Source organism: Mesocricetus auratus, unplaced genomic scaffold (genome assembly GCF_017639785.1).
Source record: "Mesocricetus auratus isolate SY011 unplaced genomic scaffold, BCM_Maur_2.0 Super-Scaffold_100013, whole genome shotgun sequence".
NCBI lineage: Eukaryota > Metazoa > Chordata > Mammalia > Rodentia > Cricetidae > Mesocricetus > Mesocricetus auratus.
This window is the reverse complement of record NW_024429196.1, coordinates 62,449,898-62,469,349: the sequence shown is the minus strand read 5'-3', so window position 1 is coordinate 62,469,349 and position 19,452 is coordinate 62,449,898. Positions and strand designations below refer to the sequence as shown.

Here is a 19,452-nt window from a genome sequence, read left to right as displayed (position 1 = left end):
CATCAAATGACTCTGACAGTCATCAAGGGACTCTCAAACTTCCCTCTGAAACATCACAAGCCAGGACTCCATTGTCTACATTGCTGTCAACATTCTTATCTTCCAAGTTCCCACAAAACAGCTCACCAAGCTTTGAACACTAAATGGATTTTCCATCTTAAAGTTCTAAAGTCCTTACACAATCCTCACATGGTTAAGTTTGTTGCAGCAATACCCCACTCCTGGTACCAAATCTGTCTTAGTTAGGGTTATCCTTGTTGTGATGAAACACCATGACCAGAGCAACTTGGGGAGGAAAACGTGTATTTGGTTTACATTTCCAAAGCACTGTACATCATTGAAGGAAGTCAGGACAGAACCTGGAGGCAAGAGTTGCTGCAGAGGTTACAAAGGAGTGCTGCTTGCTGGATTACTCTTCTTGACTTGCTCAGCCTGCATTCTTACAGAACCCAGGATCACCAGCCCAGGGCTGGCCTCACCTACAATGGGATAAGCTCTTCCCCCATCTATCACTAATTAAGAAAATGCCCTGCAGGCTTGCCTGTAGCCTGATCTTAAGGTGGCATTTTTTTCAAATGAGGTCTCCTTCTCTGTGATCAATCTAGCTTGTGTCAAGCTGATATAAAACTAGCCAGCATTCCCCCTATACATATCCTTGACCTGGTCATCACTGAATTGTGTAAATATCTCTGAGTCCTGTGGGCCACTTAGCAAATCCCAAGTGGAGGACACAGAAATCCCTAATTCACCTCTGGTCAGAAGTAGTGATAAGGACAGGGGCCAGAAATCAGCTAGGCAATTTAGAGGCAAGTCCCCAAAGTGAAGAATTCTATTTTAGTCCTTGGTCACAAGAAAGTCCTGTTTTCTAATCTCCTCCTAATTGAGCATCCTGCCTGCAGGCTGTGCATGAGTGGGTGACCCAAACTCCAGTCCAGACATTCATCTCCTCTGGTGAACGGCCTTGGAGCTGGAACTCCAGGTTTTCTTGGTGAAAATAAGTTATATCCATTCCCCAATTTCAGCCTATCTCCTAAATGATTTTAGGCCACTGAGCACGGACTCCCTCATAATGGAATCTATTCTGACCCTGGGTAAAGATCTGTCTTTCTGATCTGTTCCAAAGGTTAGAATATTATATAGTGTTGTCACCTCCTTTAAGAGTTAATCCAGCTGGGGCTGTCAATCACCTGGCCAAGAGGCCACCCCTCAGGAAGATTCATTCACCCATGTAAAAGAGATAGACAGAAGTAGTAATTATCACCTTAATGGAACAATATACTTTTCTTTCCCGGAAGCCTCCCGTTCTTGGAGCAGCCACATGCAGCGCCACCAGCATGCAGCTACTCTGAATCACCTGCTCAGGGACAGCTTGCAAGTGCTCTTTCGGGAGGAGAGAAGAAGCCAGAGCTCCCTTTGGCATTCCTGGCCAGAGAATCAAAGACGACTTCTGCTTCCAGCCAAAGACGAGAGCGAACCTTCACTGCCAAGTAACTTACTCCTTTTCATCTCTTTCTTTCCTCCAGACACTGGCCAGTGCCTGGGCGGGCTTCCTTTGACACCTTGGGCTTCTTTCCTTTTCTTCTGATGACACACACCTTGCCCATTGTCATGGGCTTCTTGTCTGCCATGTGGCTGCTTCTAATCTCATACCTACCTCGAAAGGCCTGTCTCCCCCTCTTTTAATTCTCCATGTCTTCCTCCTGACAGCTGCTAAGTTTCCAGCTTGCCTGCCCTACTATTTTGTTTACAAAAAAACAAAAAGATCTCTAATGAAATTATCTTGGAGTTGCCTTCTGAGCTCGTTCTTAAATTTCTTATTCACAAGACACTACAAGCCTAAAGAGGAGACACTAATTTCCTGCATAACATGTGGCGTCTCAGGTGGGGCTTCCCAAAACATCCAGTATGGGGAAAATCCAGACTTCAAACTGGCCTCTGGAGTGAGCCAGTCATGTGGGGCAGACTTGTGGGATCCAGTGTTAACTCAGGTGGAATGTCAGAATTGAACTGAATTATATAACACCTAATGGATGCCTTGAAGAACTACTTGTTTCATTGGTCACAGAGTCTTCCCTGTGAGAGTAGAGGAAACAATTAATGGGTTGCAACTTATGTTTATTTTTAGCCATTATTTTAAGAGATAAGCAAGTTAAAATATGTGAAGCATGGGTATAAATTTTAAGTTATTTTTAAGTCAAGACAATAAATGACAAAAAAATTAAAAACAAAAAACCTGTCTTGAAAATGAAGAAATGTACAAAGGGCAGCATACGATATATCTGTGGCAATGGGGCTGACTCTTTACTGTGTCATTAAACACATGGACAGACCAGAGCAAGGACACACACAATTCTGGAGGAAGCTGAGAATGGTTGGCAGACTGAATCAGTATCAGTAACTCAACTTTGACCCACTGTGGGCTTCTAAGACATCCCATCAGGCCAGCTGGATAAAGAAAGGGTTAACCAGCTCTCCTACATAGTATTTCCTACCGCCACTGTGGAGTTGTGAGCATCTCAGGAAGAAAAGCTTAATCACGAGGAAAGGGGTGGAAATACAGAAAACAAAAGTGAGAACACAGACTTTCTCCTGCCACACACAAAATGGACTCAGAAAATTTGAAATCATTCCAAAGAAGAGACAGCTGATATATTTTATGACGCGTTTTAAAATACCACAATACTTCCCAACAATAAAGGCAGAGATACTGATAATTAAGAAAAAAATAGACAAAGCTTGTCTTTTAAAAGTTTTTCTCTTTCAGCCTTCAGGAAAATCGTGCTTTCATTCCATGGTCATACCAGAACAAACAGTTCTATTAAGAATACTAAGGTGTATCCAGCTCAGTAGATATCTGTATATTAAAGGATGTACTTTCTAAAAGTGAACCTAACAGAGTGAGAATGTAAGAAAGCAGGTTAGTGTCACTGGGAAGTGCCTTCCACATCCTACTCAGGGCAAGCACAAACACTCCAGTAACAGAAGTCAACAAACCCTCTATGCCCACCCACTTAGGAAGGCTGAATAGATTTGCTGCCCCCTAAATGCCTCTTCTATGTCCTTGGAATACACAAAGGAATAGTTCTTGACTATGGTTAACACATACCTAACCTAAAAGTGGGATTATTTGCCCACTGAATACATTACCTCTACATAATAAATGTACTTAACAGGGAAAGGGGGATTTCAAGCTCAATGTTTCATAAAGATGTATATTTATCTTTGGATATCAATATATTCAAATACAACCTCAAGAAGTCCAGAGAACCAGCCCAGGGTCATCTTGTCAAGCTAACTCTCTGAACAAACTACCCCAAAGCTAAGTTTATTTTCATGGTTCCTTTTTCACCTTCTCTTAATTATACTATACTATTTATCTTAGAAAACACTGACCTCTGTTGCTTATATTTAATTAGATTAGGTTGAGAGCTCCTGCCGTTGTTTTTAATCTTCTGACATTTCAACATGACTTTCTGGGCAACCAAGTTTGTCTGAAGACCCACTCTCCTGTGGCAATCGCAGGAATCCTATAATTGGCTCAAATGAAGAGAACTGAAGGCCCTTAATAACAGGTGTCCATAGCCCCAGGGAGAATGATGCCAAGAGGGGACTCTCAGCCTTTTCCTAACTTGTTGCTTCTACCAAACAATGTATGTCTAGAACACATTCAATTGGAAAAGTCATCTCTGAGTATTTATACTAAAACCATCATATTAGTTAACAAAAAACCTGCACTGATATGATATTCAGTATGATGGAATTGAAAGCACTACATCTCATTTAGTTACATTACATATTTGAGGCAAATGCAAGCCCAACGTATCATGACATCCTCCTGTGGCCCTGGGCCTGTCTTGCATGGCTCCAGGGATTTACCTGACTAGATCCAGGAAAGAAAGAGAGAGAAGACAAACACACAGACACAGAAAAGCAGGGACTGGGTAGGCCATTCTCTTTGATGGAGAAGCCACAGCACCCCAGAAGCTTAGCACGTTTATTATATACAGCTGAGCCAGGAGGCGGGGTTATCACACAAGGTTGAACAAGGTGACAGGGTTATTGCATACAGCTGAATAGGAAGGCAGGGTTAGCTAATCTCCAAAAATCCAACAGCTGGCTGACAGGCAGGATTCATAACACTGAAAGTCCCTATTCCCCTTCCTGAGCTTAACCAAACCAGGACTTGCTGATGTGAGCACTGGCCTGGACCACTATGCTGTATCAGAGGCAGCTGACAGCAATGTCTGCTATCTCAGAGACCAGGAAGTGTAGCTACCAAGCACTGGGAGAACTGGTAGGAATGGATGAACATAACTGTTTAAGCTACACAGCTAATGTGAACATGCAGAGAGCCCCCCCCGCCCCGCCCTGACTTCTGTCTGCCCATTTCTCACCAAGCTCCTCTACCTGGGCAATAAAGGAAGGTAGCTACATTAGGTGACATTGCTAGTGCTAAACAAAATATAAAACAAATAGCTAAAAAATACAATACACAAAGTAAGTAATTTGAAGTGCCTCATGCAAAAAATCACTATAACTCACTGGAAAGGACATGTCTTCTTCCAGAACAGCACCAACCTTCTTAGTCATTTGCCACAGACAGGGTTATCTGTAATTGTCATCTTAAACTAATTTCATCTGGATCATTGCAGTATGTTTGCTTACTTTTTGGTGAGATCTGTGAGAATTATAATTTGTTCCAGTTTCCAACCATAACTAGAAATAGCCTTGTTCCCATCTGTAATACCCCTCAGCCCTGGACACCAAGTCACTCATTCAGCTTCTACACTTCTGTACTTAATTGAAACAAACACGGTATATGATAAATTCATTTCTTGAGACATAGAAAACCCTGAGTAAAACACACCAAAAAAAGATAGACACTGGATGATTCTACTTGTTAGTAACTAACCAAAGGCTTGGTATTAGTTATCAGATAGATAAGATGGAGCACAGGTAACAGTATTTTAGTCTTCACTCAACAGTCTAAAATAGTTCTGAACATTTAGACTGAAAATGCAGTTTTTAAAAATTAGACTTTATTATATTTTTAATTCAAAGGAGATAAAATACTCTATTAAGCTAATAGCTGCTCCTGAGAATTACCAAAAATGCAACTTATTCCCTGGAGGTAAGATCTAATCAATTATTATAGTTCCTGGAGTAAGACCTAATCAATTATTATAGTTCCATCAAATTCTTCCAGTTGTCATAATTGCAACACAGATTGAAACCACTACAGTAGGTTACCACTACCTAAGAAATGTTTATTTAAATATTCTAGTACAAGAGTAATACCTATCATTAGAAACACACTGAATGTTTAGCTCTTAAAGAGAAAAATGGGACTGCAGAGATGGCTCAGCTGCTAAGAGTGCCTGCTATGCAAGCATGAGAACCCGAATTCAGATCCCAGCATGTACACGCCTTTAACCCTAGGGCAGAGAAGGGCAGACAGGAGGGCGGCCAAGACTTACTGGCTTCCAGACTAGCTGAGAAAATATAAGCCTCCAGTTCAGGGAGAAAGTCTGCCCTTAAAAAACAAACAAACAAACACACACACACACACACACACAGTGTAGAGATGAAAAATCTGACACCTACAAAAGACTAAATTTGGAGACTATTCATAATATTTAGCTATATATAAATAGTCCACGAAATATTTTTAAATAATCTGTGTTCAAATAAAGTGATCGAAGGTTTTTCTTTCATTCCAAAGAATTCAAACACACAGAAATTACTCCTACTACATTGCTAACAGCAGAAACTTCCAATATTGTAATGTATTGATAACACTATGGGATTCGATGTATTTATAATTTGGTTAAGGCCCTTAAATAAGGGCCATTAAATAAATACAGCCTATGAGCCATATCTGCTCCATGCTGTCTCTGAACAATCTCTGGCTAAAAATGATTTACATTTAAAGAAGACTGTTTTAAAACCCAAAGAGCAAAATTTCATAAAAAATTCTACATGAACACCAGAATATATGCTCAGACCATCTATGGGTGCTATCATGCTCCAATGGCAGACTGAATGGTTGTGACACAGATCAAATGGTTTACCAAGCCAATCATGGTTACTGAATCTACCACTTACAGAATACATGGATTTGTTTTAGAGCAGTGGTTCTCAAGTTGTGGGTGGCAACCCCTGAGGTAGAACCCTTTCACAGGGGTCACCTAAGACCATCAGAAAACACAGATATTTACATTGCAATTAACAGTAGCAAAATTACAGTTATGAAGTAACTACAACATAATTGTATGGTTGGGGATCACTACAACAAACTGTATTAAAGGGTCACAGCACTAGGAAGGTTGAGAACCACTGTTTTATAGGATTGTGGAGTTTTGTTGTTGGTAGAGTCACCTGGGGACTAAGCCTAGGGTCTGTGCCTTGTACATAACAATCACAAACTGGGCACTGGGATTTTTCTAATGTTTCTCAGATGATTTTCATGTACAGCCAAGCATGAGAAACCACAGCTCCAAGATACAATCACACAACTGTATGTGGTTGCAAAAACTCTGATTTGACCAAAGCCAAAAACTGTTGGGAGATGAGGTATGTTACAGCCAAAACAGGTAGGGACTGAAGTGTCACATATTCTAAAGAATGTGCACTTTACTGTGAAGGTTTGGGACAGCCAATTGAAAAGTCTTTTAAGTTTTAAATTGTGGACGATTTCATATGTGCATACAATGTATTAATTATAACATTCACTTCTATGGCCCTCTATCATCTCCCCCTTTCCCGCTGACTCTCTTCTTCCCAATTAGTCCCCTGTTCTCCTAACTCCTATTCTCCTGTGTCTTCCTCCACCTCCCTTTCTCTCTCTGTGTATGTGTGTGGGGGGGGAGTATATTCACAGTTTCTATGTGTTCATGATTATAATGGCCCTGTCATATCCTGTAAATACTGCAGACTTTAAATACAAAAGTTACATAACCAAATTGAATTTTTAAAAACATCACTCTGGTAGATACAGGAAACAGACTGGATCAGATGAGCAATTGTGAGATGATGTCAGAAATCCAAAGAAAGTTAAGGCTGGAACTTGGGTACTGGCCTTAAGGTTGGAAAGAACTTGAGAAATATTTAGGAGGACCACTGGTCCAGCCTGGATGAGGGGACAAGAGAAATGTGATATCTGGCCTCCCTGGTTTCTAGAAAGGATTAGTAGATAAGTAAGATACAGATTACATACATGGAAAGGCACGTTTTTTCTAGTTACAAAACTATCCAAAATGTGAGCAAGAGATGAGGAATAAAGAAAACTAAATGCAGGAAAATTTCAAGTAGACAAAGTAGATATTATCTAACCTACACCTTTATACAGCTTTGTTTTAGGTAATATATCACAGTTTCCTTAAATGTAGCATCTATTTGGTCAAACTTTAAAATCTATGTTTACTCAAACAGTAACTGTAAATCAGAATTTAGGCTACAGAAAGCTAAAAGCACTATCACAGATATATTACAAAATCAAAACTTCTTAGTTCATAAGGATCTTAGGCAACAAATTCAGTCAAAAGACACTGCTATCCCCATAGGTGGGCGCCACCTAGGAGAGAAAGAAGAAACCAGATCTGTGTGTTAACTGTCAGCCGAGTAAAATGACAGTGAGAAATAGGCATGTTGTTCTCTCCTGGGTGTCCCTAGAAAGACTGGGTGGGAAGCAGGAAGCTGGAAAAGCCACCTGGTGATATAGATGGTGTAGGCCAGATAGATGATCACAGTCTGCCTCTAGGGATTCTTTTACAGAAAGCAACCCCCTCAGCCAATGAGAGAGCAGCAAATCTTGTTACCCTCCAGGGATAAAAATATACTGCTGCTTCAGTATAGAGCAGGGAAGAACCAAGGATCCTACTCCAAGCAGGGGTCAGTTACTGCTGAAGGCACCAGAAGCTCCCACCCAAGACCAAGCACAGGCAAAAGCCAAGTTAGACCACCACAGTCTGGAAAGGCAGGAATGCTGAGAAGGTTCTACCCCAACTCTCCAGTGTACTGAGCACGAGCAGAATCTGCACAATGACTGTGGCACTGGGTCCCAAGCAATGCCTCAGCAGTGGGCAAGTGCATGGGGAGTCCTGCTGCAGGCAGGCATGCAGAGACAACCGAAAGCTGGTGATGGAGCACTGCCCGGAGGCCAGCCCTGCAGCACCAGGTCCCATCTCGGCACAAGGCAACAGCAGCAACCTCCAGAGAAGGCAAAGCATGTGGTGCATACAGCAAGGGCACCACAGCAACAGCAAGACTGAAACTCAGCTCAAGCCTTGAGTGGCGGGGATCACTGCTGCCCTTTGCCAGTGAAGATCATGTCCCTCATTCTATCTTGCATACAACAACAAAAACTGAGATACACCAAAAAAAAAAAAAAACCTCTTCTGAGAGATACAGCAATCAACAGAAACTGACCCAGATGGCACAGTCTGCAAATCCACCAGGCATTGAGTTTTAAGAGGTAGGTGGAAACTCTTAGAGTCAAAAGGAAACACTATAGCACAAGTTGAACAAAACGTATTAGATAGAAAAACTAAAACCCTCCATCAATGAGCTTGTCAGGAGACTGCAGACAGTACTTAAAGATATACCAAAGCAAATTATTACAACTAAAACAGAAGAGAAAAAAGATACAGTGGAAAACGAGGAAAATATCCAACAGCTTCAGAGCTCCTTCAAATAACTTATGTAATTGGGATCCCAGAAGAGAAAAGGAAAAATAGATCTTTTGAAGAGATAGTGACCAAAGACACCAAGCCACAAAGCCAAGATTTTCAAAATCCAAAGTCAGACAAACTGTATTCCCTCCACAGCAAAATCATCGACTCAGAAGCCAGTGTCGCCCACAGGAAAAGTGAAGGGAGGAAGGCAGGCAGGCAGATACCTACATCCAGCAAAAATGTCTTCAAAAGGCTAAGTCACAATGAAGATATTTTTCCTTTCTTCTGCTGCTTTTTGTTTTGTTTTATTTTCTGGAAGGAAAAATTAGGAAAATCACCTGCCAGCACTCCTATGTTAAAAATATGAAAGGAAGTTCTTTGGCCAATGGCACCATCATAGAGAAGAGCCACTGTCGTGAAGAAGAATTAACAGGTGAATGACCACAGACACAGTCTTTCTACCTATCACTCAAGATGAACTCCCGTCTCCACCCACCTGAACTGTTGTCCTTTAACATACAAGCCTACTTAGATCCTTAATAGTTTTCTGCTCTTGCTTCTTAGAAGACGACAAACACTAATTTTTAAAGTCAGTTTTGCCACCGTCAACAGCTGCTTAACATACTTAGCCTTTTAAAAGTTATAGCAATACTATTTATTACCCACTTAGACTAAATTACCCTCTTGCTTGCTAATTATACAATTTAAAAATTGTAAATTACAATATGTAGCATTGAACAGTAAAAGGGAATCTTTAGAAAAACAGGATTTTTATTTACAATAATCACAGTTTCACTTGCTTTAAAATGCTAAGGTTATTTAAAGTAACATAAAAGCTGATCTACATTAAAGCTATGGCAGTTTCTCTTTTTACTGATCACTGGTTCAGAAAAGCATATGTACTAATTATTTAAAAATGTGAATTATATGAAGGTAGAATAGATCAATTATGGAACACTTCAGTGCTATTATTTATATGCCCTCAAGCCACTTAATTTATAGATGTGATGCTTTAAAAAAAAGTAGTACAACTACCACATGATTTTTAAATCAGACACTGACCTAAAAACAATCTTAATAATGGATTACATTTTTCAGTCTCATCATATAGGGTTATTCATATTGAAAGCTAAAAATAAACTTTATAGCAATAGCATAACGTCAAATAAAACTCCACACATAACATGTTCCTCAAATTAAATCTAAGTATAAGATAACATACGTGAAATAAAACCACAACCAGAAGCCAGGTGATAGTGTCACACACTTTTAATCCCAGAACTCAGGAAGCAGAGGCAAGTGGATCTCCATGAGTTTGAGGGCAGCCTGATCTACAAAATGGAGTTCCAGGATGGCCAGAAAAACCTTGTCTCCAAGAACCAAACCAAACCAAACAAACAAACAAAATAAAAAACCACAACCAAAAACCTCATCAGGGAATGTGCAGCAGTCCCAGAGGTAGTTCCGTCACAGCGGTATGATAGCAGCAGAAATTTCAGAACTGGAAGGAAGCTGGAGACACCAAACTCAGGTTTCAAACCAAGGTACAGGGGACCAGCTTCACCTTCCTATAAACTATAAAGTAGTCATCAGACAGCAAAGATTTTCCTTGGTTCCAAATATTATCCTTCAAACAAGCATACTGAAAGTCTGAGGAAGGGCTGCTTGAAAATGATGTAACTCAAAAATTAATGACACATTTATATACAAATGAAAAGTTGTTTTCTAGATACCAATAGTAGTTTCTAAACTTTTCTTCACTCTTTAAAATTTCTGTCAGTTTTCCCTTAATATCAATAATAATATTAGTATTATTATCATCATTATCATCATTTTGTTTTGTCAGACAGGGTCTCTCTACATAGCCCTGGTTTGTCCTGGAATTCACTAAGTAGATGGAGCTGGCCTTGAACTCACAGAGGTCTTCCTGCTCTGATGGGATTAAAGGTGTGGTGGTACAGGGTAAGATGGACATGAAAGCTGACTCTGATGTTATAGGTAAAGAAAACATGGTCTGGGAGAAAGCGCTAGTCTAAAGTAGGACTGCTTGTGGGTGGAGAGGCGGCTCGGTGATAACAGCACTTGTTGCTCTTGCTGAGGACCCGGGTTCGCTTCCGGACACCAACAAGGTGGCTCACAACCATCGTAACTCTAGTTCCTAGAGATTTGATACTCTCTTCTGACCTCCCAACAGACACTGGACACAAGGACAAAAGCCAGATTCTAGACACAGATTCTTTTGTTTCCTTTGACTCTACATGTAGACATAAATCTAAAAGGACCACAGTTAGCTTGGTGTCAGGAAGACTCCTAACTTAAATTTTATGTACATATTTATAGACACTTTAAGTATTAATTCTGTATACTTTGGATTTAGTAAAACTATATGACTTAAAAAATTTAAATATAACCAAGTATAGTGGCTCACACCTCTAATCCCAGCACTCAGGAGGCAAAAGCAGAAGGATTTCTGTGAGTTTGAGGCCAGCCTGGTCTACAAAGTGAGTTCCAGGACAGCCAGAGCTACAGAGAAACTCTGTATTGAAAAGCCAAAAAAGAGGAGGAAAAAAATCTAAAAATACTACATATTAGTAAGGATCATTCTTTATGGCTAATAATCATATAAACAAAATATTTTAACATATGATGGTATTATCCTCGAATATTAAAAAGAAAGTCACTTTGGAGAGCCAGTTATTCTTTTCTTTGGAAGTCAGTTGTTCATGTGGGATTCTGTCTGCAGTCATCCTGCTACATACACCACATTAACTTCCATCACATGACAGCATAGCTACAAGCTCATCCCAAAAGTCTTAGTAGTTGTTATGTACACACTCCCATTTGCTGAGCACTTGATGACAAACACTCCAGAGCAGCTTTCAAACCCTTGAAGACCTCACATCTGTATAAGCAGCCCCAGGGGTTCCCATATGCAAGCAGGGTTAGTAGCAACTGCTTCAGCCTGAAGGTATGCATGGCAGAGGGATGAAAGAGTTTGAGGATGCGAACTAGTTTCCTATTACTGTTTGTTTCTGTTGTTGTTTTTAAATCCTTGCTGGACAACACATCCAAGGGAATCACCCTTCAGCATAATATGCCTGGAATACTCCATAAGCAGCTGTCCTTTCCTCACTCTTTTTCATCACACATACAGGTTCACTCTCCATCCTTTAGTTTTCTTCAAACTCCTATTCCTGGTCCTTCCCAAAGTCAACAAGCCATAAAGAAGCACTTCCGGAAGTGTCTGGTCCACCAGGACCATTTTATCTGTTTATCAGCATGTACCACAAAGGCCAGCATGGCCCTTGCAGTCAAGAGTCCAGATTAGCTCCTGGAAAGGGTTCACATGGCTACTCTGTGTACATGCCAAGCAGCCTTCTTTGTTGTGGCTCTCTGTTTCTCTGAGACTGCGTGCCCTTGCCCTCTGTGCTGCCACGTTGCTCCCTCTGAAGGCTTCTTCCCTTGCCTGCACCTATTCCAGTGTTAAAGCTAGTTTCTAGCAGGCTGCCAACTGTTCCAGCCCTTCCCACAATGGGCACGAGCTGGTGTGTGTCGCCAAAGGAATACAGCATGACCAGATAATTGCACTTTCAAGATTAGGTTAAATGAACTCCGTGGGTTCTGTTTTGGCCAACTCCTCTCCATCTTTTTGTGGGAAAGACAACTGTGAACAGTCCCATAGATCCCTCCTGCCACTGCTACATGAATGTGTTTGAGGAAGCTGTCTCTTTGGTCCCAGGACAGTCTGCAGAGAACGCAGACCCAGCTGAGATGTGGATGGGAGCACCTAAAACCAGCACTATTTCCAGAGACCTGAACTGTGAGATGTTCCTTGTTCTGAGCTAAGAAATTTGAAAGTAACTGTAACTCAGCATTAAAGTAGTTCAAATTTGCAAGTTAATACTCACTGCAAAAGACGTCTATGAAAGGGTCACCATGTGCAATTTACCTCTCTGCATATGACATGTTTGTGGACCGGCAATGATTTCTCAAGTCCTGACCCACATGGTCTATCAGCAAGGCCCATGTGCCTACCACATGGGGTATTATGAGAATCAACTAAAATACACGGACTGTTCTTAGAGCCATGTCCTGCTCACTAAAAAGGTTTAGGTAAATGTTATATCCTACAAAGTTTCTAACATGGGCACGTCCCTACCCTTAAAATGAAAATGCTAAACACAAATTGTTTTTTATAAGGATGATATGAGCCATTATGAAAATATGAGAAAAATCAATGTGCTCTCAAGTACATAGGACAGCTCCTCAATGGAAGGAGCAGCAACACAAACATGTCAGTAAGCTCAAACAAGTCAAGTCTCTATGGCCCCCACCTAGAAGGTATACTTCATCTTCTTTAAGTCCTACAGGAAGTACATATGTGCTCCTAAGTTACATTCTAGGTTTTATATTATATCACAGGCATTTAGCCTCAAGTACAATCTGGCCTTTCCTACTTCCGTAAAATTTAGGGAAAACTTCAAGCTGAGTCTACTTAGCTCAAGGTCACTAAACGAAATTGATAGCCTCTTTTGTTTTTCTCTTTCTTTCTTTCTTTTTTTGTTTGTTTTTTCAAGACAGGGTTTGTCTTTGTAGCCCCGGCTGTCCTAGAACTTGCTCTGGAGACCAGGCTGTCCTCTAACTCACAGAGATTACCTGCCTTTAACTCCTGAGCGCTGAGATTACAGGAGTTCACCACCAGTGCCCAGCTAAGATTAATAAACCTCTTAAATGTGTTGCTGTCACCACTGTGTAGTCTATGATTAACTATTATTGCTTAAGTAGGTCATTAAAATATATAATTAGCGTATCACACCTTACATAATCTTATACAGTAAGCAGTTAATAAATTACATAGTCACTAATTACAAGAAGACACGTGTGAAATGCTCTGTATAGTTCTGACACAGGAAAGTGTTGGCTGAGTAGCCATGTTTAAAATTTTTCCTCCCATAGCTATGTTCTGCCAGTGCTCAACTCTCAGGGCTTACCTGTCACACCTGACCATTTTTAATTCTGGCTCCCTTCCCTGGACCCAATTTCCTTCCCTTCCTTTCCAGTTTTGGGTTCCTAAAACAGTTACTCTGACCTGTCTTTATGATCAACTCACTGCCTTGGAAACTAACCAAAGCAAAGATAAATGAAATTATATAGTTAATTATTAAAGAGTCAAAAATCATAGCCTGTATACTGTTGAAATGAATCCTCAGTACTCCAGAGAACAGGGGCTTATGTACAGTTCCAAAATGACGGAGTGGAATGTGAGCCCAATGAGCAATACGCCTGACTTTTCAAAGCTTACAGCGCCTTCAGTCAAATACACAGGTGAACCGCTACAAAGCATAACCTGGCCTGCACTTACTGCTCTGTGCTGTACAAGAGTAAGAAATATCAATCAAGTGTTTAGAAAATAGATAACTGTGGGATCTGGCACGAATACCAAAAGGCAGAGTGTAGGAGCAGCGGGTTTCTGCCCACTCCCTGCCTTAGTAAAGGCATGGAACCTAATGGTGAACGCAGAGCTACACCACGGAAGCCACAGCTACCTGAAAACAACAACGAAGGTGCTGACTGCACCACCGGGATGAACTACTTCTCTCTTTTTGGCTGACAGCAAAACAGTTATCAATTACAAAACTCTAAATGGAAACTACAATAGTATGTGTGTGAATACTCTAAAAGTAAATATTCATAGACAGAGAGAGACCCCAAATTGCCAGTGGTTCAACTTACAAAATTTCAACTTTAAAATGTTGTAAGCCTATGCCCACACAACCACTCTGTTCTCCACTGTGTGTCTGATAAATGTGCTGGTTTTGGTAAGACAGATATAGTAAATTTACTTTTTACTAATAGTTTTTTTAATTACAGTAGGTTTATCAGACCAAAAGGATCAGCATGTATATATGTATATGTATAAATATATATGTATATATATTTACTACAGTAAAGACAAGGAGGGTACACTTGCCCCCACACATTCTGCTGTCAAGAGGAAGTGGACAAGCCTAAGACAGCATCTACTTTTCTCCCAGCATCCAGCATCCCTGACCCTACCCCACTATGTTTGGCCAGCAGTTTAAGGGCCTGCCTTTTCTAAAGTAAAGTTCTCTAAATCCTTAGTAACCGAATTGGGATCAGAATATAAATTGGGAGCCAAATCAGCTAAGAAAAACAAAATAAAGCAAAAAGATACAGCTAATTATGGGGAGGGGACCATCAAGTTACAAAGCTGAAAAGGTAGACACAGTATGGACTCCAACTTCAGACTGAGGGGCAGGGATTTAGAATACATTCATAGAAAAGGGTGCTTGTGAATGAAGAAAGGAAGAAAGCCATCCATCTCTCTAAAAAGCTAAAAAAAAAACCTATAACCTATTCAGAATTAAGCAAAGGAGAAATCTTAAACATTACAACTACAACAACTATGGATGGTGGTCATCTAGTGATAGACACAGGATTTGGGAATGGCTTGTTCTCAGAATCCTCATATGACTGTCTCCAAAAGAGGGAAACATTAAACAGATGACCAAACCTTAGAGGATTCCTAAGTCTGGGAATCCAATATGGGTCAGTAACTTTTTCAAAACAATAGTCACTCAGAATGTTAGAAAACATTGTTTTTTCAACAATATCTAGCATTTTCCAGCACCTTTTATTTACCGGACAAATCAGTAAATCATCATTTAAGATCTCAGTTTCTATGGTTTCGGCTACCTGCATCACCAACCATCCAAAAATACTAAATGGAAAATTCTAAGAACAAACAAGTCATACTTTAAAAATTGCTGGCCATTCAAACAGCATGATGCCATCCCATGGTGCCCTGCTCTATCTCACTAAGAATCAGCTCTATCAAGGGCATACAGGCCTATGTCCCATCTCTCTTACCTGGCTGACTGTTAGCTATTGGATGGGCTACATCAGTATTGCAATGCTTGTGTTCAAACAGCCCATTGTTTTACTTAATTGCATCAGAGTGCAACAGGAGTTATATACAATGGGGATAGTGTGTAGTTAAAACGTTTTCAGCTTTATTGTGTTATTGTTAAACATCTTATTGCACCTAACAGAAACACTGTATTATAAGGATGCATGTTAAGGACTAGATACTCTGTGGGTTCAGGCAGCCAGGGAGAAGGGAGGGATGGGGTGCATGAGGGCTGTGGATAGGGGGCATGTCTTGGAATGTATCAGGCCCAGCCACTGGAGATATGTTTACATATTCTCAGGCTGCGACAAGTATGTGCCAGGCTAATCTTAAGCATCAGATTTACTACCTGTCAGACCTGTCTGCCTTAAGTGGCTATGTGGGGCAGAAAGGACAGGCATGGAACTAAGAGTCAGGAGACGCTCAGGCCCTGCCTCTGCCATGACATGGCTCTCACCGTAGGCTGTAAGAGGGACAGAGTGGTGGTTCAGAAACCCTAAAACTCTCAGGTTAGGATGCTTCTAGTTCTTCTTGGTTTAAGTTTAATCCCAGCAAAGCAGTACATACATAAGACTGTTTTCCAAAGGTCAGACTCCTGCCTTTTAGCCAAAATCCTAAGAGTAAAATAACACCGACTGTGCTTACAAAGAACAGAAATGAAGAGCTTACTTCACTTTTATCTGTTATTTAATTAACACAAATTCCCAATACCCAGATTTCTATACTCCTTCAGTCATAATCCAAAACAGCCTGGTTTTATACTATGCTTCTTTTCATTATCTGTCCCATTTACAAGTCTGCTGTGATGCCAAATATGCCTTTTGAATTAACAGTACAGGTTACAATCATGTTAGCTACCAAGCAGAAGCTTGCTCTCTGCTTCAACATCTACATCTGCAAAGTGAAGATACACAATCTTTCAAAAGCTATTGAAAATGTCAAATAATGAACATGGAAGCCGGTACCTAGAACTAAACACAACTGCATTCAATATGAATTTGCCTGTCTTCCAAGTGTGTGAGATGACTGTCTACAAAAGCTGCCTAAGCACTTAAGGCCCGCCCTTTAATGGCACCTTTACTCCAAGAGACCTAGATGAACTACAAGGCAGCAGCATGTTTAAGTCCCACATTAGGTACTGTTTCATAGTCTCACTTCAATAAACACAGGTTCAGCACTTACAATGTGTCAGACTCTTGTACACTATTATGTGAGAATTTAGAAATGAGCAAGACAGAGGCCTTACTTTCAAAACACTCAGGCTAGAAGAGACAAAAACTATAAGGCAATTAAAACCAGAAGTAGGTACAGGGAGCAGAAGTAACAGGATGAAGCAAGAAATTCACACTGCATGATGGAGCAAAGAGGAAGAGGCTGAATAAAGAGCTATGTAGAGGGAAAGGGAAGGCATTCTGTAGCAGGTTTGCTCTGAAGCCCCATTCGCTCACTATAACTCAGGGCAGTTTAATTTCCCTGAATTGCTTTGTACATATACTCTGCAGAGCTACTAAGATTAGAAATTCTATACAGAGAGAGTAAAATCCATAGGAGACACTAATAAATGGTGGGTTTACTGTCTTGGAGCTGTGTGTGCTCCCTCGTTGGGAACGGACTAGACTGTACATGGCACAGCAGTAAGCACCTCTTGACCAAGCCTCAAGCTACATGCGGGACAGCTATGGTCCCCTGTATGTGCAGGACACCCAGAACCACAGACTGCCAGTTTCTATAAGCAATTATTAGGCTCACAACAGAGATAACCAAAGCTCTCCGGGATTGCTATCTGCTAACCAAATGATGGCTTGTGGAGCTGCAAAGCCACTGTAATGATGAGAACCTGAAATGTTTGAAAATATGGCTAAACATGGCCCACGGTCCACTACACTTACTCTACTCTAAGACTCCCCAGACTCACTTTCTGTAAAATACCTTAATGAGACAACCTAGTTATTAATACAGACGATATATATTCTTACTAAATCTTTATCATTGTTCGTTAATAAACAATTCATACTTTGGAACTATGGAACTGTGTTTAATGTCACAAGTGAGACAAAGGAGTCTCTCTTGAAATGATCTTTAGTGGATTTAACTTTTCAGACCCACAAACGTGCAACCAAGAAAAATCTGCTGGCTCCAGAGTTTCCTTTAATTGTGTAGTTTCCATCCATAAGGAAGTAAGTACCCTGAATAGTCCTGGTGGTACATATTCCACCACATTTTTCTTTTCAAACATGCGAGCCCTTTATCATGCCAGATTTTGCCAATAAACATACGTATACTGTATGCTATTAACGATATCACACTGATTTTGAAGTACTAATGTTCAATTGGAGTTAGGACATTTTAAAGAATTGAGGGGTTTTGGTGGGACTGATGGGAGGTTGTTTCAGAAAAGCAAATACCCCGGACTCAAATTGTTAATCCTATCGCTTTCCTGTCAATATTGCTCTCTAGAAACTATTTTAAAAACTCAGAACTCAGAGTATAAACATTTCCACATTAAGAAAACCAAGTTTCTTCATAAAGCAAACCTACAGATCCGATGAAAATACGTGTACTAATGCCTCACTCTAACAACCATAACTGATGTTATAATGTAGCTAAATTCAATTCCCAATCACCTTCATTACTGAATTCGCAAATGTCACAGATGCAGCAACTTGAGGGTAGAAGACACAGACAAAGGGAAATAGGAGAGAAGACAGACAACTGCTTTGACTGCCCTAGACCTTGGCCCAGCCCCTGACCCACTATAATCTACTTAGTCATCTCTCTCTCTAAAAAGAAAACGAGTGGTCCAAGCAAACAGATCACTGTGAGCAGGGAATGGAAGCCCTGCATTTGGTTTGAGATTTGTCAGCAAGAGCTACACCAGGAAAAAAAAAAAAAAGAAATAAAAACGATCGAAACTGCAAGAAGCAGTGTGTGTGTGTGTGTGTGTGTGTGTGTGTGTGTGTGTTTGTGTGTGCACGCGCGAGTGTGCGTGCGGGGCCGGGGTGGGGGGTTAATGACACAAACATGAACTGTGTGATCCAGTCTGGGCACTGGCGCGACTCGCGCGTGCTCCAGCGGCCGGCACCGGGCCGGGGGTGCGGACGCCCAGAACACGCGAGGAGTGGGTCCCCACCGCTCCCTCCGCCCCGCGCATTACCCGTGAGGTTCCTCAGCACCGTGCCATGGGCCCAGAGGCTCAGGACCTGCTGCACCGACAGGTTGATCATCGAGTGGTCGGCGCCCTCCGCCCTCATCGTCCCCGCGGGGCCGCAGCGGGGCGCTCCGGGGGGCGCCGCTCGGCGGGTGTCGCAGGCAGCGTCCTCCCCGCCGGGGAGACATCGAGGAGCGCGGGAGGGCGAGGCCTGGGCCGCGGGAGGCACCGCCGCTCCCGCTCAGGGCCCGCGTCGCGCCGCGGGGGCCCGCCACGCCACGAGGCTCAGGTCACGCCGTGAGGCCCGCGCGGACCGGCAGCCGGCAGGGGCAGGCCGGGGGACGAGGCTCATCGCGGGGACGCGCGACGAGGCTGCGGCGCCCGGCCGCGGCACCTGCCGCCCGCCTGCCGCTCGGCCTTAGGGTCGCCGACACTCGAGGAGCCGCCCCCTCCGCCCGCGACCGCCCCGGGAGCGCGCGTGCGCGTGCCCGCCCCTCTGCCCCGCCTCCCCCGGGTGAGCGGCCGCGCACGCGCACTGCCCTAGCTCCGCGTGCGCCGCCCGCAGCAGCCCCGAGCTCGGGTGGCTGTCGGCTCCCAGCGTCCGCCCGCAGTGGGGCGGAGGGAGCGCCTCCTACGTCACTGGCGCCACCGCCGGGACTCGCTGCTGATTGGGTGCTCCGAGGGAACGGCCGCCACGCCCC

At 42.2% G+C, this 19,452-nt stretch overlaps 1 protein-coding gene across 2 annotated transcripts in view; it reads right to left on the bottom strand.

The window, feature by feature from the left end:
- Positions 1–19,105, bottom strand: part of Tmem170b (transmembrane protein 170B) — a 28,944-nt gene extending 9,839 nt beyond the window's left edge. For both annotated transcript variants that reach the window (XM_005066361.4, XM_040755887.1), the window contains exon 1: positions 18,758–19,105. In XM_005066361.4, coding sequence (XP_005066418.1) covers positions 18,758–18,854 — 97 coding nt within the window. In that variant the 5' untranslated portion in view covers positions 18,855–19,105. The remainder of the gene's footprint in view (positions 1–18,757) is intronic.
- Between the last annotated feature and the right edge of the window lie 347 nt (positions 19,106–19,452).